Raw genomic sequence first — 26007 nt, 5'->3', positions numbered from 1 at the left:
TTCATCCCTAACGGTCCCTCACCAGAATAAAGAGAGTGTGGTGCTGGTTATCTTTTAAAAACAAACTGCAAACTCTTATAGGCATCTACTCAGCCACAATTTTTTTTAAGCTGCATGACTTGAGGAGGAGGTAGACCTTGTATAAATGGTTTTAACACCTGGGTTTCAACAAATACCTTGAATTTTATCTGGGTGCAGTCAGGTAGTCAGACACAAGTGTTGTGCACTTAAAGCAATTCACTCCAGGGAGGCTCTTTTGTATTACCTGAAGCCTTTGAGCTTTCTTCTGAGGAGGGGTAGTTTAAGGGAAGATGCCTTGCAGTAATGAATGTAGAAGAATGTATGGATAAAAGGATCCTACAAGCACGGTTTGAACTGCAGAGAAGTATTTAAGATCCTAGGTTACATTGAACCCTCTTCTAGGTCTTGTGTGTGATTTCAGTGGTTTTCATTTTAACCTTTTTCTATTTTTTTTTTAATGAGCAAAAAGAGTAGCATGCTACCTTGCCTTGGAAATCTAAACAAAATCTAGTGTTTTATGTAATTTTTGGAAACATTTTCTCCCAAATAGTCATTAATCCGAGTCTTCCTCAGTGAAATGCAGACGAGTGGGGGTGCGGGAGGTTTAATTGCTATTGTGCATAAGCCGCTAGAGGGCCCCTGCAGTCAGCAGAGCAGCACCCGGGGCTCATTTTCAGACTGGGTTTTAATTCTTACTCCGAAAAATGGTTGATCCTGTGCAGAGATGACCTGCTTTCAGAGTGACACGTGGTGAATATGGGAAATGGAAGATGACCAAGCTGTACTGGTAAGGAATACGGACAGTTTTATAGCTCTAACTAGGTAATATGGATTAACAGCATGCTGCTGCCTCACAATTTCAATTTTTCCAGAGAATAAAAGTTTTAAAGTTGTCATTCAGCTCCTATGCACGTGCTTTAAAAACAACTAATTGGTTTTAAGCTGCTCTTAATATGCTTTGGGACATCTAAATGCTGGGCTGATTGCTTATTTTGTGTGATAGAGGATGGCTTTCAGTGGAAGCTGTTTGTTACAGCTGCTTTTGTACCAAATCCAATTTTGTATTACACACTTCTGAAAACCTGACTTTTTAATTGCACCTTCTTCAGAATCTACAGAGAGAAAAAGTGGGAAGGTAAATACATCTTTAGAAAGAACTATTTGTTCAATTTTTGTAGGGTTAAATCTTCCCAGCTAATACCTGTGCAGATTACAAGGGTTGCCTTGCCCATTTTTATGAATCTAACGAAAATGTGAGGTTCTGTCAGCAAAAACTTTTATTTCTTAGTCTTTTGTATGTTTGGAATTGGAAATAACTTCTTTAAGGACACATTTGAGATTTCACAACTAAAAAGACTGCATTACCTTCCTCATAACCCCTAACGAGGCCTCAAAACAAACAGATTTACAGATTTTGCACATATGTCTGTATACCCTTTAATATCTAAGCAGTGGTCATGCGAAGAGATGGGGAGAGCACACTGGTGAGATGAGGAAAGTTGATTTTCAACTGGCACAGAACTTCAGGCGGTTCCTTTTCATTTTCCAGCTGGCCCTAAACCACTCGCTGAACCAAGCTGGGAGGGCTTTCCCTGCCACCCAGCGCTGCCTGGGGATTGCTCTCCAGGCTCTTCAGGCATACGATTCTATGATTTCCTCCACATTTTGGGCATTTTGCAGAACCACAGAATGGTTGAGGTTGGAGGGGACTTCAGGAGATCACCAGAGCACGTTGCACAGGAGGGCGTCCAGAAGGGGGTTGAATCTCCAGAGGAGACCCCACAGCCCCCCTGGGCAGCCTGTCCCGGTGCTGTCACCCCCACTGCACAGAATTGTCCCCTCAGATTGAGCTGGAACCTCCAGGGCTTCACTTTATGCCCGTTGCCTCTCATCCTGTCGCTGGGGCCACCTGAAAAGAAACCATCTCCACCCTCCCGCCACCCTCCCCTCAGACACCCGTTCACGAGATCTCCCCTCAGCGTTTCAATCTCCCCCATATTCGGGGCGTTTCCCCCACATTTCATCCATTTCCCCCCCCCCTCAGAACTCCGTCGCGCCTCTCTGACGCTCGGAGCCTCCCCCACAGCCTTCGAGCTACCGCTGGGAGCCGCGGGGACTCCCCGTGAGGCGCTGGGACCGGCGGCCGCCCTGAGCCGCGGCCCCGCTCCCCTCAGCCCCGCGGGCGCCCGCGCTCCCCCCCCCCATTTTCCCCCCCCCATGAGCTTCCCTCCCGGCGCGCATGCGCGGTGCGCGCGGCGGGACGTCAGGGGCGCGCCGTGCGTGACGGCGTCGGGCGTGTCCCAGGGTGCCCTGCGCGGGGCTGGCTCCTGCCCACAGTTGAGTTGGGCCCCGAACGGAGCGGAGCGGAGCCGAGCAGGCGGGCCCCGGCCCGGTCCCGGCCCGCCGCGGTTCTGTCCCCGCTCCGAGCTCCGCCGCTGCCGCCTCTTCTTCTTCTTCTCCTTCCGCTCCCACCCCCCGCGCCTCGCGGGGAGCGAACATGCGACTCCGGCTCCCCGAAGAGGCCGCCGCCGCCGCCGGCGAGTGAGGAGCCGCCGCCGCCCCGGCCCGGCCTGGCCCCGCCGCCCGCCCGCCGCCGCCGCCCCGGCCGCAGCCGCCCCGCTTCGCCCAGGCAATGACAGCGGCTCCGGCCCCCTCCCCGCAGCAGATCAGGGACCGGCTGCTGCAGGCCATCGACCCGCAGAGCAACGTGAGTACGGCCTCGGCCGGGCCCGGCGGCTCCCGGAGCCGGCAGCGAGGAGACGGCGGGCGGCGGCCGCCCGGCCCGGGGCTCCCCTCACCGCCGCCTCCGCTCCCGAGGGTCTCCCCGGGGCCGCTCCCCCGCCGCCTCCCGCCGGGCTCTTCCCGGGCACCGGAAGCCTCCGCTGCGGGCGGTAGCGGGGAGCTCCCCAGCGCCTTGCTCTCACTCAGGGGGGCTCCGGTTGCCGGCGGCGCCCTCCCTCGTCCCCCTCCTTCTCCTCAGCGGGAGCACCGGAGGCTTCCCCCGGCTCCCCACAGGGCCTCGCTGCGCCGCGTTCCGCCTCCTCCCGGTACCCCCGGGGCCGGCCGGAGGTGCCCGGCCATGCGGCGTGCGGCCCGGCGGCCTCCCGACGCCAGGCCGCGGCTCGGCTGCGGCCTGCAGGGGGCTCTGGGCCGGGCTCCCGCCGCCGCCGGGACCTGCCGGGGGGCGCCCACCTGTTCCTCAGCCCCCCGCTGCCTCCAGCCGCGGTCACCGGGCCGGGGAGGCGGCCCCGGGTTTCGGGGGACACCCGGAGGGCTTCGACGTTGGAGTCGGGGCTCTGGAGCTGCTCCAGCACCGGGCAGCCTCGGTCTTCGCTTTTATCCTTCCCTGCAGAGCGCTAATGAGCTTATCTGCTCCTTCTGGGATGTAGTGTAAGCACAGAAGTCGGCGTGTGTTTCACCAGTAAGTGGCCTTCACGTATACACTGCAGTTATCCTAAGCGTTATATCCTCCTTTTAAATTTTTTTGGCGTTTTAAAGCAGTTCTCGGGTGTTTATCATGGTGAGAGGGCTGCGCAGCCTGCAATCTGTCAGATTTCTGTGATCTTAGCTCAGCAGGCACCGCAGCAGGACGTGAAGGTGCGTTTGGCCTGGCCATCTGCAGTTTGTCGTGGGGGCAGCCAGGGGTGCGTCAGGCTGAGCGTTTGCATGAGTGCGTGGTGTTCCAGGAGGCTGGGTGTACAAAATGGTGTTTTGGCTCTATTAAACTCGTACCTGCTTCTCCATGAATAAGTATTTTTTTGTAATAGATGTATGTCACAGTCTCGTAGTAGCTAATAAAGCTATTGCCATTTGGAAACGTTCTGGAGCAGCTTGTACGCAATGTGAAAACTGAAGAAAAATCACCCAAAATCACCCTGACCTTGTAACTTCTTCAGTAATCCGCTGTGATGTGCATTTGTCACGAGCGGCGATATCGCGTGTTGGAGTAACAGTAATGAATTATCATGGTAATTGTGGGCTTTTAAATGTCAGAGTTGTTTGAGTTTGAAGTACTTTAACTTGGTTCTCGCTGAAATGTCAGTCCATGAATTCTGTTTGCTCAGGGCTCTCTTCTTCTGGTTGCAGATTTTTCACTTGGTGAGGCCAAGTGTCAACCCAGATAAATACAATTCCAACAGGTCTCTGCTTTCTCTTAACTTCCAAACTGCTGGCAGCACGGGTTACCCTCCTTCTGGTGCTCTGGCTGTGTGGAGTTAAGCAGCTAGGAGGTGCATTTTGTGATGGATATGGTTCCTTTTCCCCCATACATTCTGCTGTGGAAGTGCTTGCAGCTTGGTTGTGATGCAAGGGACCAGAAACAACCAGGCAGCTGTCTGCAGGGGGAAGTTCAAGCATCAGCCCCAGCTCTGCTGAGCTTCCTACAGGTCAGTAGCCCCATAAGCTTAGGAGTAATGTATGTTAAATTATAATTCTACATACTTGATACTTATCCAGGGCAATAATTAGCGGCGGAAAAATCAGCCCATTGTTCAGAAACGCCTGTAGGCAGGGGGCTGTCTTCCATTTTAACCTCTTCTTCGAATGAGAGCAGAGGTGGTGTGGAGATTCATTGTGCAGGCTTAGAGCTCAGATTTTTTTCTCCAAAGCACTTACAATACATGGCGAACAGTAGCTAAAACTGTCACACCGTTTCTGTGAAGGGAAGAAAAAATCTGACTTTTGAACGTGCTTAAAAGCAGATTTTGAATTCAGTCTGAGTCCCAGGGTAGAGGCAAAGGAACTGTTCTGGTGTTTTCCCACAGGAAGAAGTCACTGCAGGTAGGAGCCGCAGCACTTCTTGGTGCTCATGGAAAATTGTGGCTACTTTCTTCTGGCTTTTAGAATCTTCTGTTAAAAGAAGTGGTTGCATTCAAACTTAGAGTATTCATTATTGTGATTGACTTCCTTGTTTACCGAGAAAGTCGAGCTTTGAGGCCTGGATTTCTTTCAGGATTTTCAATATAATTGTTGGTGTGAGCGTGCATGTGTTTCTGGAGGAGGAGGGGTGAAAATTGCATGGATATTGCCAAATGCGTGAAAGTGCAGTCTGGTTTTGTGAGGGTGAGGAGGGGGTTACGGTTCTTTTATAGCTTAATCTGATAGTACCCCACAATCAGTTTAAGCTTCCCTGATGTGTTCTCTACTACGATCCCCTCCACCCATGTGGATACCCACTGCAGTGTGCCTCTAATGGTCTTTGGAGTTCATACAAATCTCAGATAAGTCAGAGGTCATGCCTTAAGGGGAAAAAAAAAATCCCTCTCCATGTTTAACTGACCAAAAAAATCTTTTCCCAAGTTTTCAGAACCTGCTTGCTATGAGGAATCATCTTCTGTGCCAATCGTTCATCTTTAACTGCTGCATCAAGCCGTGCTGACTCAGGAGCGATGCTTTAATTGTACACAAGCACTTAGCACTTGAGACCTCTTCTAGTAATTGCTGCAGAATATATTTATAACTTAGTTTCGCGCACTTGCTTCACAATTTACATGGGTAACCTCTATTTCAAACGAGACCTATAAGAAATAAGCTATTTAAAAAAAAATTACATCATCTCGGAAGCCACCCGGGATGTCTGGGTTGGTGTCTTCGTTTATTCAGCCTTTTCACATCAAAAAAAAACATATGGGCAAACTGCTGCGTGACTTAAACACTAAGAATCAACATCGATTTCCTTCCAAAGCTTGTGGGTTAGCGGGAATGCACTGCGACTTGTATCGGGGGGAAGAGGTTGGTGTCAGCACCCCTGTGATGTGATGTCCCTGCAGGAAAATCCTTTTCCTGGGAGAAACACCAGCTGGAGAAGCGTCCGATGCTTACTGTGGCGGTTGTGTGAGGTCTTAGAGAGGAGATTTCCTTGGTTCTGGTAGGAGCAACGCTGCCCTTCAGGTTCGCTGTGCGGAGAAACCACCACTTCCACCTTTGCCTTGTTAAATTGTGCTCTGTGCTCTTCGGGGAATTTGTTACCTGATGTCAGGAATAATGAGATCGGTTCGGTTTTGCTCTGCGGGAAAGCCTGCCGCTTCCAACTGGCTCTTAGAATTGCGCTTGCAATTAAATGGTTCCTCGTCCTGAATATGTAGCAGTCTCCACGTGTTAAATATGAGACAATAATTTAATTATTTGCCATTAATACTGCTACGTGATGCAGACCTGGCTTTGGTTTGAGTAACAACTCACTGGATGTTCACGGTGGGGATTGTGTTGGCTGTAAATCAGGTTGCCGTGCGTGCAGCACCTCAGTTGGCCTTGCTGCACAGACCTTCAGGAGATGTCCCTGATCCGAATTATTAAAAAATAAACTGGTTTGGGTGTTGTATTAGGTTTAGTAGTGCGTTGGCCCAGGGTGGTCTCCCAGTTGTCGTGTGAGTTGCATAAGGATGCTCCTATGGCTGTTCTCTGTATTGATTGCTTTGCCAAAGTCTAGAAACCAAAGCCTCTATCACCAGTGATAAATCCACATTCTAGAATTGACTTGAAAAAGGAGAGCTTCCAGGAGAAGGTGCCAGACGTCGCTCTAATAATATAAATGTTGGGGGGGGAAGGAAGGCAGCACTTCACTTCGGGAGGGTCTCGGTAATTTCTCTAGCTGCAGGGAAGTGCTGTGTGGGCGAAAGTAGACCAGGCATGGCTTTTCCTTTAGCTTTATCCTTTTCTGCGAGGCCCTTAATGAGCTTATCAGTTTTCAGGAAGCTGCGGTGTGCAACGAGACTGGAACCTGCTGTACCTCTCCCAACTTCTTGCTTCTTTATTGTAGCTCGTCCTGTTTCCAGGAGCAATCCCAAATCTCCTGTGCGTGGAGGCAGCTGATTGTTTCAGGTGTGTGGGGAAACAAGCAGGTGGTTGTGGTGTTCCCTGATGTGTAGAGTCTGGAGTGGGGTTATCACATCAGTCCTGGGTTCCAGAGAAGGATTTGGTGCCAGCTGTACGAAGTTCCAATGTAGTCAGTCTCCTGCTAATTTGAAATAACTACAAATGAGGTTTTTGATGCTCTGTATTGTCAACAGCTGAGTTCACTTAACTCGTTGGTTTGCGGGTGGAGATACTGTTGGTTTCTTGGCCTTGCCTTGTGGTTTTACTCCCTGTCCCTTACCAAAACAGCCTGCAAACTAATTTGGTTTGTTTTCCTTTGTGCTTGCTGGAAGTTTATTCCACCAGTGCCAGTGATGCTCACGTAGATCCTGGGTTTAACTGGTCTGAGATAGAGCTTGCCTGGCTGGTCCTGGGCAGCTTGTCACAGGTGGCCGTATAGTCTGTGACTTCTGGAGAGGATTTTTTGGGGTGCTTACAAGCTTTTTGTTTGCAGTTCCCATCGCAGCAGCACCCTCACAAAGCTTGAGGCTGCTGTGACAGAATCGGAGTGGAACAAAAGTCGCAGCGAGTTTGTGTTGGGGGGTCCAACACTGGGAATGCCCAAAATTTCCTTCCCATTGTTAATTCCTTGATGATGGCAGTAGTCATTTGTTCTTAAACTGTAATTTGAATGTTTGTTTTGGCGGCAGTGACAATTTAAATAACACCCACTGCTTATTCCTGCTACCTACACCTCTTGTACGTGTGCTGCTGCAGGAGCGTGCGGTGGAACGAACTCGGGGATTGATCTGGGCTAAGAAAAGGAAAATAACTTTTTTTTTCCTTGGTAGTTTTTGATGTTGCTCAATTACCTGATGCAACTTGTGTGTTGTGAGTAGTCCTGGCCCAGGTGTGGCAGCAGGAATGGGTATTAAAGTGCTTAAATAGGTTCAGAGGCTACGGAGCGGCGTGCTGCTCACTTCCTCAAGCTCCCCTGCTGCCTTCTCTAGGGAAGAGGAGGCGTTACCGTAGGAGTTAACTGCGCCTGTCAGCGTGCTCTGAGATGAGAGCGGGTGCCTGATGGTCAAGTTTCATTTGTGGAGTCTTTCTGGGGTGGTTTGGAGGTGTCTGGAGCTGTTCCTGCGTTGTTGTTGCGCTGTAGTAGCGCGATGGCCAGGCACGTGGGCCCGGGAGAAGAGCTGGGCAGCTTCCTTCTGGATGTCCAGGGGGAAGTTCCTGGGCGAGCTTTGCAACTGGAGAGTAAACCACTTTACAGCAGTGGCTAATGCTTCAAATAAACCAAAATTAAACTGTCTTGGCTTAAACTCGCACGCTTACAGAAGCTGGAGCTACCAGCGGAGCTGCACCCAGCGGCAGAGCGGCTCCGATCCCCTTCCTCTTCCCCTCCTCCTGCTCCTTCCTCACGTTGGGGCAGCCGATGGAGCCCACCTGGCCCGGCTCTGCCTGCACAGAGCTCACCTGGCAGCCTGGCTCTGGCTCCTCGTGGCTCAGGAGAGGTGGTTTTGGCACAGAGAGGTTGGTGGGGACTGCAAAGTGAGGAGAGGTGAGGGTGGGGTGGTGGCAGCCCTGGGTGGCACAGGCTTGGGATGTTTAAACCCAAACAAAGCTTTGCAGCAAGCATCTGTCTGCAGGTGTGGACTCTGTGATTTGGACACTGAAGTCTCTCGGGGAAGATGTGTGGGGAGGGAGACGGCTGTAACAGGTTCCTTTTGGAGCCATGGAGCAGTTTACTGAATAGAAGAGCCAACTTTCTGTAGGTAGGGTAAACATCTGGAATAATTTCTCCCAGTCACGGTGAAACACTGAGTGTAAAAAGCAGCTGATGTGCAAGGTGTGCATCCTTCCAGGAGGAGAGATGCGCTGAACCCAACTTCCCAGGCAGCAGGGAAGCTGAGGCTGTGGTTTCTCAAGCAGCTCTGACTGCAGGCAGCTGCGTTCCTGCAGCCACCAATGTACCCAGGACCCCGGGGTGAGCCTTACTGGGACTTTGGGTTGGCACTGAAAGAACCTGGGTGAGTGGGGAGCCCTGAGGCAGCTGAGCAGGGGGGTCCCGGGGGTGCTGGAGCTGGTGGGAGGCCGCAGGGTGCAGCTGCAGTGGCTGGCAGCGTGAGCGGCTCCGGCTGCCAAGGCACTGCAGCCTGGCACTGCCGTGGGTGGGAGGGAGGGAAAATATTTGCTGTCATGAGCTCCCGAGTGGGCAGAGACCCAATTTGGGGCTTATAAAACATGAAGACCCTCAGCTTAGCCCATGTTTCTGAAGTCTGGGCTGGGGAGAGAAACTGGAATTTGTCAGTCCTGTTACCTTTTGGGGAACCAAGTTAAGGGTGAGCCTGGGTTAGGAGAGTATCAGGTGTGGGCTCTTGCATCTCTCCGGTGTTTTTGGTATCAGCTTTTGGCATAACGGTGCTGTCACTCTGACACCTTCACCTCCTGATCGAAGCAGTGTCAGAGCAACTGAAGCACTTCCTCCCCGTACCCTGGGAGTGGAGATCCTCTTCCAGTTCCTTCAAGGAGCTGCAATGAGTTTCATTTCTCCAGGAGCCGTAATAATTTTCAGGATAGGAAGAGGAGGAGTTGATTCTGCCTACTGGGGAAATCGGATACTAATTAAGAAGTACTTCTTCTAAGGCATAGTTACTCTGCTATATTAGATTTGGAGTTAAAAATAAATACAATTAAAAAAAATGAAACAGACATCTGTTTTGGCTGATAACGCTTTGCTGCTGCCCTGTCTGGCTGTTTTGTGCGTGGTGATAAAACTTCAAGTAAACTTTCTTCGGTCTGCGTAGCTCGCGGTATGGTGTGGCCCCACCGAGGTGCCTGGTCTGGAAAGAAATATTTAAGGTAAAGGCAAGTACATCACGTTCACCTTAATGTAATTGCAGGTTTGTTTATTCAGTATTCTAACAGCTAAATTATTTTTTTCTGCAGGTAATTCATGCTTTCGGTGCTTGGAACAATATTTAAGTGCTAGCAAATTGCTTTAATTTGAGGTACAGTCTGCTAAACCGAACAGCACGGCAGCATTTTCTGGGGCACGGCTTTCATGGGGCAGTGGTGCATGCTGAAGTGTGATTGTTAATATCAAAGTATACAATTTCCAGCGTGTCCAAACAGTCGGCGGTAGAAATTTCTATTGAGGGAATCACTGGAAGGAAAACGTAATTAGTTCTGTTTGATTGAACAAAGTGGTTTCCGAACTTAGCTGTTGGGGAGGAGAGAAGTTCTCTGAATCCTACGTCCGAGCCTGTCTGGAGTAGTTAGGAACACGCTCAGCTGGGTGTGTTTTGAAACTTTGTGCTGTAAAGATGATTGTGCAGAGGTGGGAATCTCATCTGAGACTGATAGCCAGCACTTCTGTGCAGCTTCTTCCTAGCCTATTGTTCTCGTGATGCTCTGTGTGCTGATTTGCATGATTACGCTGTAGATCTTCACCTTTCTTTCAGGAGTGCAGCACTTGTGAAGGTAGAGGAGCAGCAGCTTGTCCCAAGGTGGTAACACACATTCACAGCTTGTCTGAAATGAGCGAACTTCAGGGCTGCCTCCGAACACCTCCAAGTGTCTGGAACTTAAAGCTTGGATCTGGTTAGTTTATCCTTGGAGAAACTACGCTTCCCTCAAGTAGAGCTGAGCATAGCGAGACTGCAAAGGATTCAAGAGGGGAAGTTTTGGATGTATTTGAAAAGGTGAGGTGCCCGTACTTTGTGTGCAGATCAGCATGCCAACTGAGAATGTGGCTGTACTGTGAAAAACCTTGCCTGCACTGTCACGTATAATGAGTTTGTATATCGAAATGTGAGTGTATGTAGTATTTGCTGGACTGTCTAAGACTCAAGGAGCTTACTTGGACTTCAGTGGGGTTTTCTTAGGTGGAAATCAGGAAGGTTTCTGCTACTAGGTTGGAAATAACTGAACTAACTTTGTGAGGGCCAGCTTCCAGCTTCCGAGCAGTGTTTGTTTAAGGACAGATAAAATTCTGATAGCGGAGCCAAGTCCTTCTGTCCCGTTAGGATCACACAGGGCGATTGGCCCCGGAGTGGTGCTGATCCTACAGCCAAGCAGCCCGCTGATTTGTGAGCTGGGAGATGAAAGGTTGAGTGCTGGAAGTATTTGGAAATGGGTGATTGGCAGCAGCGTTTTGTCTAGGATTTGGTGAGCAATAATTTGAGGATAAATTGATTGCACTTTTTTTGGTGTCTCCATAAAACCTCTCTATAGTGTGTACTGATGTACATTCGGTATTAGTAATTGCTGTTGAAAGGATAGTGACTTATTTCTCTCCAGACTTGGGAGTTAAAACTTTCCCAGTTTGTAAGGGTATTTTTCTCAGGTTTGTGAGCAAACACGCCATGCTTAAAACCTCACGAGCGGTCATGCGAGCACGTTGCGTGCCCTTCTGTCCGATGAATTAATAAATCCCACCATGCAGTGTATTCAACAGGCTCTTACCTTCACACCCCTTGTCATTTAAGGGATTGTTTGAGAAGCTTCCTTGGCATTTTGAATAAAATTGGTCTGCTACATTGAAAAGTACTTCGATACAGTGATGGGGGATGTCTATTTTTTACGAAAAGAGTGAAAATTTGTATCGCTTAGTGATTTTAGGGTTTTCCTGTGTTACATTCAGGTTAACAGCTGTAGGTGGATATTTCATGGGATGGGTAACTAACATAATTTTTAAGAATTTCAGAAAGCTCTTAACCCTTTGAAGCCGTTCTCATCAGGACCGTAAATGTGGGTTGCATAATTTGAAATCTCTGCTGGTTCTCGAGGGTGCGTTACGATGAAGCAGGTGACTGCAGAGTGATTCTGTCCGGGCGATACCTTTAAGGGTCCTTCTTGTGATCTAGCTCAGTGCCTGACTTTGCCCTTACGGTAACGCAGGTAGATAACGACGGGCAGCTCGGGTGACGCGGGGAGCTGCTGGGTGCACGGCACCTGACTTCTCCTTCCCCAATAACCGCAGTCAAAGTGCAGACTTCGGGCCGAGTGACTGCGTTGCTCCTCGCCATGGGAAGCACCAAGAATACTATAAATAAAAGGGAGTGTGCTTTAAGGCTGGGTTTTCCGTGTGTTTTGTGGTATTCTGTCTGAATAGTCAACAAACTCCCATTTCTCTCCTGCTGAAGTAGGACACTTCGCGTGACTGGAGTTTTACAGCAACCTGGTTGTATGGCTCTTCAAGTTTTTCAATAATTTTGGACTTCAGCTCAGGTATTGTAATAGTAACAACCATGATTCATCTGGTTAAACGTTCTGTACAGGTAGAGGGAGAGGAGGAAGGGTTATCGTGTACACAACAATACTGTGTCATGGTTAGATGTCCTCAGGACCAGTGTGATGCTTGTTTGGGTTTCTTTAGGGCTCGTGTGTTAATGCTGTGTTCTGTGGGTGTTATTTATTGTGCTGAAATGATCTGTAGTGATCGCACCCAGGTGGACACATTACATTATTTTGTGATCGTTAGATGTGCAGCTTAACACCTGACGAGCCTGGTTCTGATAAGACACACGGTGTTGTTCCACAAAGTGTTAAATATATCTGTAGCTGGCCTCGTTGCGCTCTCTGGTATTGGCACTAGAAGGCAATGGATGCACGGGGCTGGGTCAAACCAAACAGCTCCGTAGTTGTTATTGTTTTGTTAAATCAATTCTTCGTTTTGGCAGGCCTGTGCTGTTTCTGAGGTGTTGTTCAGGTGTTGGGTGAGTGTGAAGTGGTTGAAGTGGTGGTGGTCGGCAGCCGGAGTGGTGTCGGGCTGACGTTGGCCCTGTGTCCGGCACGGTAAGATGAGCCATGGGCCACGGGTGGCAGCAGGCTGCTGAATTTTACAAGTCCTTTATACCACAGACTGCTTCATCTCATTAATTAACTGCGTGCATCCTTTCGGGGAGACAGAATTCAGGAATGCCAGGTGCGTGTCACGGGGGCGCAGGGCTGGAAGGGCCCTCTGGAGGTGACGTGGTCCATCACCGCCTCTGAAATAACGTCACTTATGTCAAACAGCTCCTTCCAGGTTGTCTCGTCTGTTCTTAAAGCTCTGTAGTGTCTGTGGAAACTATTTGGGAGCTTGTTTGAGCGCATTGGTAGTTGTCTGCTTGTTCGTCAGATATAATCAGGAGTTGTTTTTGTGCTCATTGACTTAGTTTGAAACAGGACAACTGATCACCGTTTTCCTTATGATGGCTATAACGCACAGGAAGGCTAAAACCAAGCCTTGTGCGTCTCCTCCCTAGTTTTTTCCAATACTCTATGAGCTGAGTACTTCAACTCTTTCTTGTTAGCTGTGTTTTCAAAACCCCTTATCACTGCTCTCCTCTGAACTCCTCGTTGTATACATTCTTCTTGAACTGCGGACAACAAGACTGAAATATCTTGCCGTGGTAGATGCTGTTGACACTGTGTTCTGCCCTGCTGGCCCAATGGCAACCAAATGTGAGCAATTCTTCCTCTGTTCCTATCCCTCTGTACCGCACGTGCACCCAGCTACTGGCATTTTGTGTAACCAACCTTCACCCCAGTCGCTGGGCTTTTCAAATCAGGCTCATGAACTCATTCCTCCAAAACGTTTTGCCCAGGTTTGTGGTTTTGGGTGGGTTGTGGGGTGGGTGGGTGTTTTTGTTGTAATTTTTTTTTTGGTGGGGAGAGGGGAAGAAGTCATCGGGGTGTCATGCTGCAGCAAATCTTCTATCTCTTGTATGCAATTGAGGGGTAGGCACTAGGGTACAAGTCTTAGGACGTAGCATGCAGGCTGCATAGTGCGTGGTGAAGTTGACAGACGATTATTCCTGTTTGTAGTAATAAGAATGTCTTCCAATTATTGATTAATAAACGTGAATGGAGCAAAGTGGTACCATCCTGTTTTCTAGTTGCCTTCAAGACTTCCTCCTGCAGACAAAGACCTCTCCCGTGCCTCTGTTGATCTGTGACCCGATTGTTTCGGGTGCGAGTCTTCCTAATCCGTATCCTACTGCTTCGTGTACCTTCTAAATGACTCCACCAATGGTTTCTTCTTTCAGGGGGTGGTTGGTGCTGCCCGGTGGTGTCAGGGTCAGACCTGAGGGTCTTGTGTCCCCCTTGAGGGAGGTCACGGAGCCCTGGTGCTGGTGGCTTGGCTCTAGGCTGCTCCAAAGGGCTGGGGCAAGCACTCCTGCTGGCCAACTCCTCTCGATCCTTGGCTGTCCCAGTCTCCATACACCTTACTTATGTGCGTACGTACTGCCAAAGGTAACAGGGTTAAAGTGTCTCACTACAGGGAAAATGTTTTAGGTCTGCTGATGTCTTTGCAATGTGGTATCTTGCTGGAGTCTGACCTAACTCCTGTCTGATCCTGGCTTTGTAAAGTGTACATGGGGAGGAATCTGGATAACGTTACCTTACCATTAAATAAAAGCTGAGTACGAATAAAATGTATGCAGACTTTTAAGTCTTTCAGTTAGACCTGGAAATGTTAAATCCAGAGGTCAGGATAAGTTCTTGCTGTATATAACCACTCCTGTGACTGTTCTTAGAAGCCAAGGATATTTCTTGTTGCTGTTTTGCGGTACACATCTCTGATTGGTTTTCAAAGTGTGGACTCCCGGTGAATCTCTCTTGTAGAAGATGCTCTCAGGGGATGTCATCAACCCAAAAATGCATAAATCTATTCATGTTCAGCATTTAGCAAAGCAGATCTTTAATAGGAAGCACGCCTCCACCTTTAACAATACCTTTTGTATACCAGGGAATACTTGAACTCTGTTTATGCAAAGTAACTTTCAAACACTTTCGGTAATTATGAGCGAAGTAGTGCGTGGTCATCTTTTTGGTATGTCACTTCTGTGAATAGTATCTCCTGTACCCTATCTTTAGACAATGCCATGCCACGTTGGGGGTAGGGGAAACTGTTAATAGATCAGTTGCAAGGGAACTGATCTAAATACCAGCAGATTGTAACCTGAATTCTGACTGTGTGTTTGGTCTGTATCTTTGAATAAATGGCATTATAGTTTACTGGTTGTTATATTTTGCTAATGTCTGGTATCCAATGCATCCTATATGAAGTGCTAAATAAACACTGTGCTACTGTATTTCCATCGCAGCGTTTAAATAAAGCCTACTGTGACTAGCAGCTCTTTTTCTTCTTACTCCTTATTCCATGTTTTGGATTATAATGCAATCAAGTAGCTTTTATACAAATACACTGCCGTGAGCAGGATTTGGTATTGATTAGAGACCCCAGCCTGGGGTAGGAATTGGTGCTTAGATGTAAGTAAGAGCTACGCTGCTCTGGGGAAAGCGAGCGTGAGTGGAAGGCATCCCTCGTGGTACTGCTGCCACACCTGCATTCAGACCGGTTCTGCCTTCCTGGCAATTTCAGCAATATTGACCTTGGATCTAGGATTTTCTTTAACGTTATCCAGCCTAAAGATTTACGTGACCTGTGGATATGACAGTTTTTGTAACTCTCAATACAATGCTGCTGTCCTAGGGGCATGGGGAAGACAACAATGGTACAAATGCCCCCGTGAACCTCTGGACAGACCATTTTTTAATATTTTGAATATTAATTGCAAACAGAAAACAAGTACTTGGTGATAGAGATCTGAATTGATACCAGTATCAAAGACAAACCTGTTGAGTCGTCCATCGTAGTTGCACTTCTCTTGCATGCCTTTGTAAGAATTTCTGTGATATTCGTTAAACAAAGCATTTTTTTTGAAGCTAGCAAGCTACTGAGTATTGATAGCATATTCTGAAGAACTAAATTGTAGCATAATGTCAAATACCTCCTCTCAAAGCCAGTATCTTCTGATGTGTTTGTGTAGTCTGTTCAAAATACTTATAACGGAGTCAGATTATTGATTATTGCAACCTGTGATTTCAGGAAGATAACAGCATTATACTTTGTTTGGAAAAGTTTCAGTGAATAGACTCGAGGTGTTGCAGATTTTGGTTTAAGTACCGTTTAGAAACTTCTGAAGGTACTAACGTGACCGTGTGGATGATGATGCTGTGCCAAAGGATGTCTTTTAGTGCTGTTGTTTGAACTTCATGCAAATAACTACGAAGAAGAACCTTTCTGTCCAGAATCCAGTAGGACAGAAGTCTGTTAGCAGCTTCACAGCATTTTTTATTTTATTTTTTTTAATTTTGTGCTTAGCTCTTGGGCTTTCCTCCCCTAGGGAAATACCCAGTCCTCCTTGTCTGTATTTCTGTGGCTGTTGTTCTTTGGGCAGCAGCGGGGCGAGCGTCTGTGGGGCCGCAGTGCTGGGGGAGAGCAGAGGCACTGAGCTGGCTCTCGCCCCGTGCTGGGTGCAGGAGGAAGGGAACTGAACCGCAGCAGCTGAGCCTGGTGCGTAACAACCCCCCAGCAGGCTGCTTGCTCTCCCTGGCCCTCCTGCAGCCCCAGCACGTGGAAGCGGTGACGCCAGCTCGTGCGCAGCCGCTTGGTTTGCTGCTGCCTGCAAAGCTGCCCAGGAAGGAGGCGGCAGGGAGCAGCTGCGTGCTGAGCACACCAAACCCAAAAAAAACTTCTCAGCCCTTTAAACCACCACATAGCACTTACCCCGAAGTCAGTTACTGAACTGCTCACGACGGAGAAAAGCGAAAACAGGATTAAGATGGCAATTAAAGAAGAGAAATTGAGCTCTCTGATCTTTTGCACCGAGTTCAGAACCCCGTGCTTTTGTCTGGGGCTGTAGTAAAAATAAAAACATTTACTGCTGAACTTGGAAAACATCTGAGATCCCAGTAGCGAGCTCCGGAGTACGGCTGAATGACTTCAGGAGGCTTGCATGGAATAAATAAGATTTGTTTTCTGTGACTGTCATTAGGGTTGGCTGGAAAGGATTATTGTAGATGACTCGAAGCAGATGTTCTCCAGTACAATTTGGAGTGAATCAGCCTGTGTGCCAGTCGGTCTTCACACCATGGGAGCAGCATGGGACGAGCTGAAGTGCAGTTTGAATTCCTCTCGGTTGTTTTCTGCAGGGTCCTGAATACGAACAAGGTCCTGGGGCTGCTTCGTGGTACTTCTTGTTTTGGGGCGGTTGTAGTGGGTTGCAGCAGAAGTAGACAACGGCAAAAAGAAACTAAAATGATGTGCAAGTTTGAGAGACCGAGTTATGCAATTGTGCTCTTACAGTGTTGGAGGAGAAGTTGCCAAACTCCCTTGTCCCACTGTGCTGTATGTTCCTTCGCCTGTCCGCTGCGTAGCCAAGAAGCATTTCTAATAGCAGCTTGCACTAATAAATGGTCGTTGCTGCTCGAAATAGGACATCCTGGTAGCTTTTACAGCTTTGTTCTCTTGTCAGTTACGTGACAATTTATGATTTTTATGCAGCCAGTAACAGCTGGTTTAAGGTAAAGACCCTGCTGTGCGATACTGATGTACTGCTGTTACCAAAATAGGTGCCTTCGTCTCAAAGATGATACTTGAGGCCTTTTGGAGAGGTCGTCTTGCTTTCATCATAGTGTTTAACTATACAACAAGAGATTTCATAGTCTATATTATTTTGAAGCAGGTAAAAATGATTTTTATGATAAACCTTTTGTGCCAGTTTGGGTAAAGCATTTCAAGATAAGAGCTCAAAACTACTGGAGAAGGGTGGAGAAGTTGTTGAACCTGCCTGAATTATTTTTTTAAGAGAACCAGGCTTTCCTGAAGGTCATAAGAAGGAAAAATAGGAGAAGCTACTTGCAGTTTGAGTGTTCGTGCTCCTTGCAGCGATGGCTTCAGTGTGGCTGGGTGCTTGCAGTTGCCCACGAGTGCGTGAAGAGTCTGAGGCCGGTGTCTTGTGCTCTGCTAGGAGCTGAGCGATCAGCACAGACCCGGTGGTGTGAGGCTGCTTTTGCTCTCCTAATTGGTACCATGCCTCTGTCAGAGGATGGGACTGCAGCAACAACCTAGCAGCTAGCACTTCTGGTACAGACCTGGCCTCTGGGAGGTGATTTAGCATTTGGGGCAGCCATATGTGTGTCTTTGGGTATTTTAAAACAAAGGCAAAGCTGTTGCTGGAAATTCCCTGACCAGTTTCATCTTTCTGTAGGTGTGTGTATATATATATGAGCATATCGCTTTCCCCATCTTGACCTTCTGATAGGCTAATGATCCTTTTTTTGCCATCGGTTTGTCACGTAGGTAATGAATATTTGGGGATTACCAGTAACTGCAAAAATAATTGTACCAGCTATTGATGTGCACAATAAACAGTGATTCCTTGTGCCTAGGTAACTCTAAGCGTAAAACATGTTGAGAGTATCATGTTTTGCAACTCTAAAAATGTTTGTCTGGAAACTCCCAGAATTAAACATTCGCTATTCTGAGTGCTCCAGATCTAGAAACTTTGGAAGGAAAAAAAGGGGGGTGAATTATGTATTACTTAAACTGTGGTGCTAAATTCTCCTTCTTGGGCAGTGAGGGGTGCAAGGATCAAAACATGAAGAAAGTCAATGCGCTGAAATAAAATACTAAATACCAAAATACTTAAAAATAAATAAATAAATAAATAAAATAAAAATAAAAATAAATGGTGCTTTAAAACATCAGCCTGCCTCAGATGGTGGGGCTTTAACTGTCTGCAGAGGCATGGCAGTTCAGCAAAGAAAGAATCGTGACAATGTAATTCGTCTTTAGCATGAAAAAGATTTTACAGCCTGAGTTACAGTCACTCCAAACCTATATAGATTTAAACTTAAACTTGATAAAAGTTACTCTGAAAACCAGGCAAACTGTTTCATTGCAGCTTTATCCATGTGTCATCAACCTAAAGCAGTCCTGCTTTTTTTTGTGACTTTATAAAAGGGCAGAAATGAGTTGGAAAAAGCCGAGTCTTACAAACTCATGTTCTCCTTAACACGAAGAACCTTGCAGTGGTGTGGGGAGAGCCGGGCTGCCTGCCTGTGCTCGGGTAAGACGTGGGGTGAACGTGGGATCCCCGCACAGCTCCTGGCTGCGTGATTTTCCTCGGCTGCAGTTTGTGTCCAGTTGAGTCACAAACGCAGTTAAGCAATAAACGAGGCTCGGTGATTCAAGTTTTCCTCCGCTTATCTTTTAAATCCATCTACAAAGGTGAATTAGAAATTCCAGTTTTCGGTGCTGTTAGTATCAGGTCATGGAAATTTGGATCCCTTGTAGTCTGAGCGTTCACAGAGGAGTTATTAAAATCACGCTCGTGTTTAACATCTACAGATTGTGGCAGCTGCCTTTGGGAGGGACTTGTGCATACGGAAATGTTGCAGCAAAGCCCGTCAGAAAGAAGATCTGATACATTAAAGGAGTATAAAGCAAATTTCTGAAGTTGCTCCTCAGTGTTACATGTCAGGAAGTGTAATTCCAGAATGCTGACAGTTCCTAAGGTGGCTGCTCGGAGCCGGGGCTGGCTCCCATGCCTGGTTTGTCTGGTGCTGGGCGACTGGCTGAGGACACCTACTGGGCACTGAGCTTGCTTCAGCTGGTTTGAGACTTTGAGTACTTTGTACCTAGGCCTTTAGACACTTGGTGTAGCTCCAGGAAGCACCAGTGTGCTGAGCAAAATTAGTCAGCAGTGACTTGTGTAAATCTAAAGCAGAATAAATGCTGCATTTCTGATTTCACTGGTTACTCTGTTCACTTGGCATTTATGTTCCCAGTTAGGACAATTAACTAATACCTGAAGTCGGGTCTCAGAACTTTGCTAATTCGCACACTGGTTTTACTGCTACGATTTCATTTAGTTTTATGTAAGTGTGTGTGTGTTACAGCTCCTTCAGTTTCCAACTAGGTCAGGAAAGTGTCCTTGTCCCTATTCTTCGAACAATCAGCTCCCTAAAGCCAGACAGTGTGATAGCAATTTTGTGATTAATGTTTCCAGCAATTATAAAGTGGAAGGTCTTAAAGTACATTTGATAATTAAGATGTACGTGAAACATGAAGTGACTTTTTCTTCCTTGTTGCAGATCCATAACATGGTGGCAGTGCTGGAAGTGATCTCCAGCCTGGAGAAATATCCCATTACCAAAGAGGCACTTGAGGTATGTCACCATCTGAATGCCACTTGGTTTTCTTGTGTGCATAAAAGGACTTTCTCAGCCCGTCTCATTTCCATAAGAGCTTTTCCTGAAACAATAGATTGATTGCAAAGGATTCACAATTAAGATATTATTTTGTCCCTCTCATGCTGCTTCTGACATCTCAGTGTGTACACAGTGGTTCTTTCTGGATTCAGATCAGTGTTCTGGGTAGCCTGGTTCCTATTTGTATAAGGCACTACATTAATCGTTACTTGCTACTTGTTAATTCTTTGCATTCATCATCACTCTTCTTGTTGAGCTACTGGTCACCTTTGTAGTTGTTTGGTGACAAAGCAATGAATCTGAAATAGGAAAGCAATGTTCTGTAAAATTAATCTTAAATTTAGTCCAGCATGTTTCAATGCCTGAATCTCCGTGGTGAGATTAGATGTATTAAAACTTGAAGTACCAGCTGGGATAGCGACTGCAGTGTCTCTGGTCACTTTTAAATACAGAGCCCAAAGATGCTTCTATGGCTAAATTATAAAAAGGTTTTCAATCTTTATCATGAAATTGCTTTTAATTATTGTTTTTTTATAACCTTTGACTGTTTTCCCTAGACTCAGGTAGCTATAGGATGATTTGAGATATCTGATGCTGTAAGTAGTCAGCACCGCAGGATCAGCTGTTAGTGAGTACTGAACACAGTGACAAGGCAAATAATTACTGTGAAATGCGGATCATGATACTCAAAAATACAACTACTGTGAAATAATTGTGAGCCTTAGATGGTAAGTGCTAAGTGCTCTCTGTGCTGCCACATGGGAGACAAATCTCAGAATGAACAAAGCTCAAAACAACTGAGATTCTGATGTATTACAGTACACAAAGCATTGTGTTGTGCCAGGGGTTTACCTTTGCATTTATAAAGGACCAAATGCTTTGGAAATGCATTCCATGTGGGAATCACACAGCTAGTCCTAGGTGCAAAACCAAGATGATTTTTTCCAACTGGAGATGTTGAAACCTGTTTAGATTTTTGTCAACTCTAGTTGTATTTCAACATACGTATCACGTGTTGCATATTTCTCACAAAATCCACTCTGTCTTCCTTTGAAGTGCTGCTCTTAAGTAATCCAACTTGTGGAATTCTTTGTTTTCAAGTGTTCTTTGGGCACAAACACTTCCCATTGCAGAACTGTGTTGGGGCATCCTAGAAAAGCCTCTTTAAGTTGATCTTCAGTACCTTTTCGAGCTACCAGGAGTGAAGGGGGAGGGCATGAAGGAAGAAGACAGGACATAGACCACACCCTGGCAGTCAGATTTGGGAAATGGAGTTTTGTACTTTCAATGTGTTACTGTAACAGGCAAAGATTCTGGATTTTCTCCTCATGCCTTTTTCTGCAGGTCTCAGTTTCACTGTAATAAATGCACCTTTTCTGCCTTGGGTACTGCAGTTCACCTCAAATCTGAGCTTTCACCTATATTCTCAAGATTCCTGCTTATTAAGAATTCCATTCTGATGTTTTTCACAGCGAGTGACCCTGGTGCTTTAGCCAGGGGAGAAAGAAAGGATGGCTTAAAACCCACAGTGGGTTTCATTCTGTGTGGCAGAACGCTGGACCAAGTGGGTTAATCCTTCCAAAAAGGCTCATTCAGCTCTTAAACCTTAATTATTTTATACTAGGTATTTCTTAGGGTCAGCATTAAAAAGCAGAAACTTACTTACAAAGTGGAGTTGGAATTTTGTTTAGAATAATACCTGTTTTTAAAAGAACTTTTATTTTTTTCTAGGAAACAAGACTTGGGAGGCTTATCAATGAGGTGAGGAAGAAGACATCCAATGAGGAACTTGCCAAACGTGCCAAGAAATTGTTGCGGAATTGGCAAAAGTTGATAGAACCTGTAACCCAGAATGAACCGGTGCCAAGAGGGTTGCCGAATCCACCTGGATCAGCAAATGGAGGTGCTCACAACTGCAAACCAGAAGCACCACTTCCTGCCGTGGCTGGATCCAAGCCAATCAGTGAATTGAAAAGCAGGAATGACATACAGAAACTAAATTCTCCAAAACCAGAGAAATTGGGAAATCGGAAAAGGAAAGGTGAACACAGGGATGGGCATCAGGGCCCTCCTCCCCCAAAAGTCTCCAAAGCTAGTCATGAAGTATTACAAAACTCTTCACCCCCTCCAACGAATGGAATTGGAGGTAGTCCTGAAAATTTTCCTAGTCCTGTAGATGTAAATCTACACGCAGGGCCTGAAAGCAGCAGGACAGAACTCAGTGAAAATGATAAACACAATAAGATTCCAGTAAATGCTGTAAAACCTCACACCAGTTCTCCGGGACTTGTAAAACCTTCAAGCACTTCCTCGTTATTAAAGACTGCAGTGCTTCAGCAGCATGATAAATCAGAAGAAACCACAGGACCGCACCAACCTAAGAGTCCTCGCTGTTCCTCGTTTAGCCCTAGAAATGTCAGGCATGATACTTTTGCTCGGCAGCATACTACGTACTCACCAAAGGATTCAATGCCTAGTCCATCTCAAAGGTCTCAGTTCTTAGATACTGCACAGGTGCCATCACCGCCACCATCCTTGATGCAACCATCAACACCTCCTATGCCAGCAAAAAGACTGGAGTTCCCTCAGCAATCAGTAACTGAGGTATCTCAGCACTGGCAGGAGCAGCAGGTACCTTCTGAAAGCCAGCACAGGCATACAGCAGGGACGCTTCAACAGCACACATCTCCCAGCTGCAAAACCAGCTCCCATCCCGGGGAATCTCTCACGCCACACATGGGCTTTTCACAGGACACTTCAAAAATGGACAGTGATGATGCTGCTTCAGGTTCAGATAGTAAAAAGAAGAAAAGGTACCGACCTAGAGACTATACAGTCAACTTGGACGGGCACGTGACAGAAGGGGGTGTGAAACCTGTGAGATTAAAAGAGAGAAAACTCACTTTTGATCCCATGACAGGACAGATAAAACCTTTAACACAGAAAGATCCTTTGCAGGTAGAAATCCCTGCACTTACTGAACAGCACAGGACAGAAACGGAAAAGCAGGAGCAAAAACCTAACCTGCAAAGCCCTTTTGAACAAACGAACTGGAAAGAATTATCCAGAAATGAAATAATTCAGTCATATTTAAACAGACAGAGTAGCTTGCTGTCTTCATCAGGAGTACAGACTCCAGGAGCTCACTACTTCATGTCTGAATATTTAAAGCAGGAGGAAAGCACTAGAAAAGAGGCTAGAAAGACTCATGTTCTAGCTCCTAACAGCAAACCTACAGACTTGCCTGGGGTCACAAGGGAGGTCACAAGTGATGATCTCGACAGAATACGTGAACATAACTGGCCAGGCGTGAACGGTTGTTATGATACACAGGGTAACTGGTATGATTGGACACAGTGCATATCTTTAGATCCACACGGGGATGATGGTAGATTGAACATCCTGCCTTATGTCTGCCTAGACTGAGTTCAGTTTTGCTAAAATGCTTTTACATCTGCAGTTAGCAAAAATGGCAGACACTATGCCACTTAAACACGGAGAAAGCCTCCTGTCCTGGACAAACAGGCCCAACGAGCAGAGGGTGAGAGGGAGCTGGGTATTGACAGCTCTTTCCTTTAAATTCTCCTTTTGTGAAATGCTGCTACCAGTTTACTAACAATTGCAAAGGAAGGCATACGAAGGTTGATAAACTGAGTTCAAAACTCTATAGCGAGCCAGCTATAAAAAAGTGTTAGTCCCCAAGAAGTGAAGATGATTTCCAGCACTTTCTGAATGCCGGAATCTTATTACAGGCAGGTACAGAGAAAATTGTGGAAGTTACCTTAACAAAATATGCATCTATTTATTTGACTTGATTTGGGTTTTTATTTGGCAGTGAGATATTCGAGAGACAATGTGCAAAAACTGTAGTTTTATTTGTATCACATCTCTGAACATGATTGCGTTTTTAAAGTCATGTGGTACGGAGATTGGGTTTTAAACAGCAGGTGTTGCACTGCAGGCTGGGCAACCAGCTTCAGCTCAACATTCCATAGGCATCCACATATTTTAGTCTGGTTTCAGTTTAAATCCAGTCTCTGAGAAATGCTGCAAAAACTAGATGTTTAATGATATTTTTGATCCCACCACCACCAGCCAAATATTTTTCCTCCTTTTCCCTTCCTGCAAACTTCTAGGAAAAAAAAAAAAAAAAGAAAATCACCTTTTCTAGAATCTAAATGTAATGAGGGTGCTACGAGTTTGTAACTGTACTGTGAGAGGGAAAAAGGAAGCCTGTTTGTATGCTGGAAATATACTTGTTACCATTCCTTTAGATATTGTTTGCCTTATGGATATCCATCATAAACGCAATTTGCAAAAACAAAGAGCCTTAGTGAATGTACAGTAACTAGACTTCTGTGTTCTTGGGATGCAGAAGGGAGCAACTTTGCTATTTGGTCCTTTAAGTGGACACATTGTGATATAAATGTGGAAATAAAAAAAATTTGCACAAAGCAGTTTGTGAATTATTTATACTGAACTAATTTATTTTTAGAAGTTTGCTCGATTCAAACTAACTGCGAATCCATTGGAGCAGTGTGGCGAAGCTGAATCCCATCTGACTTTGTCAAAAGCAGCTGGCTGTTAGGGATATATAAGATGTCTTCCAAGTATATTGGTGGTATTCAGTCGCACAGGTTGGATTTTTTTTAAACTCTGGTTGCATCCAGGGTTTAGAGACTGATAACCCAATTACCGTTAACGTACCTCAAAGTCTAAAAAGATCGTAGTTCATCTTTTCTGAGTAATTTTGTAATATATTATTCCTAATTGTTAAAAATTATTTCTAAAGCAGCCTAATTCAGTATAGAAAGCTAAGAATTTTTATTAACTGTAATTGCTTTAACGTTTGGGACTAGTTGTTTTCTACAGTCCCTGGTACTGGGCTTCTGTCCAGGGGAAAAGGGGAGGGGACACAATACCAAAAACGTTTCTAGGTTTAGTGATGTTAACTCATCTGTGCTGGATCTCACCTCTGTGGAAGAGCCTTGGCATCAGTAGTTCTGCTGCCTTTGAGAGCAAAGTCAAGCTCTTTGATGTCAAATCATGATCTTAAAAAGGTGTTCCTCACCAGGTATACATTAGGGTGGTTTGTTCCATGGAATACAACTGAAAATGTTTGGTTTATTTTGAAGTCATTCTTGTTAAAACCTACTGCTTTTGTGATTTGACCGGTATTGAAATGTGTGGGTGTCTCAGAAACGTTACTGATGTCTGTTTGCTTCCATTTCTTTAATCTGAGGTCTGCGTGAAATCTCCTATCCTGAAAAAGTGGTTACCAAAAATGTTTCCAAGTATATTTTCAGTTTACTTCCATTTTATCCTTCTACAGTTGATGAGGTCAGGCAGTGTGTTGTGGAGTTTCAGAAAGTTATCTTGCAACTCAGAAAGGTAGATTTGATGGTAGAGGGCTAAAAAGATGACCATTTTGCAAAATGCTTATTTTGTTTTAAATATAAAAAGAAAAAAAAATGTACATCTTACTCTATTCCCCTCCCCCGCCCCTTCTCCCTCTTTCCTTGAATGGTCTTATATAGGAACAGGGTCTGTGCTCTTTTGAGGCCTTTGAATATGGGGCAAATTTCAGGAAATGACAAAGCACACTTTATAAAAACCATCTTTCTTTCCATTGCTTACATTTCTGCTGCAACCCATGGTCCACGAGGGCCTCGCTCAGTCAAGTGATGCCGTAAGTTCATCACTGCTCTTAAATTATTTAGGGCTCTCGGCAGCAAACTGACCATGCTGATGCTCACTTTGCTTGAGGGAGCTTCAGGTATTGGACCCAGCCCTTTCCCTAGTGGTACAAAATCGCTAGAGAAATTCACTCACAATGCAAGCTTTAAATCTTGTTACGTACCTAGTTTGTTTCTGCTGTAAGGGTCAACTCACTTGGATATGATCCAGGGTGAGATGAGGCTTGACAATCTTTATTTCAGCATGCTAGTATAACCAGTTCTGTGAGCTCCAAAAAAATGTGAATAAGTTTACAAGGTGATTTTTTTGTCAATTTTGTAAACAAGTTCAAATGAAGTTTACCATGTGCGTTATCTGCTGTGTACTCTCATTTTTGCATGAACTCAGTTTCTCTGCTACTGGATTCTCTGACCTGCTTTACAGGCTTTATTCTTCTAGTCCTAA

At 46.1% G+C, this 26007-nt stretch overlaps 1 protein-coding gene across 5 annotated transcripts; it reads left to right on the top strand.

Annotated features, from left to right (window-relative positions):
* The first annotated feature begins 19 nt into the window (after positions 1–19).
* On the top strand, positions 20–25916 carry MED26 (mediator complex subunit 26). 5 transcript variants are annotated; one of them, XM_068661700.1, is made up of 3 exons: positions 20–808; positions 19750–19824; positions 21598–25916. In XM_068661700.1, exons 1-3 carry the CDS (start codon positions 785–787, stop codon positions 23290–23292), a joined length of 1794 nt encoding a protein of 597 aa, XP_068517801.1. In that variant the 5' UTR covers positions 20–784; the 3' UTR covers positions 23293–25916. The 5 variants fall into 5 exon arrangements, with proteins under 5 accessions (XP_068517801.1, XP_068517800.1, XP_068517803.1 ...); XM_068661699.1 differs by lacking the exon at positions 20–808 and adding an exon at positions 2300–2728; XM_068661702.1 differs by lacking the exon at positions 20–808 and adding an exon at positions 2762–3442.
* The last annotated feature ends 91 nt before the right edge of the window (positions 25917–26007 follow it).

The sequence above is a fragment of the Anas acuta genome, chromosome 26, assembly GCF_963932015.1.
Source record: "Anas acuta chromosome 26, bAnaAcu1.1, whole genome shotgun sequence".
NCBI lineage: Eukaryota > Metazoa > Chordata > Aves > Anseriformes > Anatidae > Anas > Anas acuta.
This window is presented reverse-complemented; position numbering and strand designations above follow the sequence as displayed.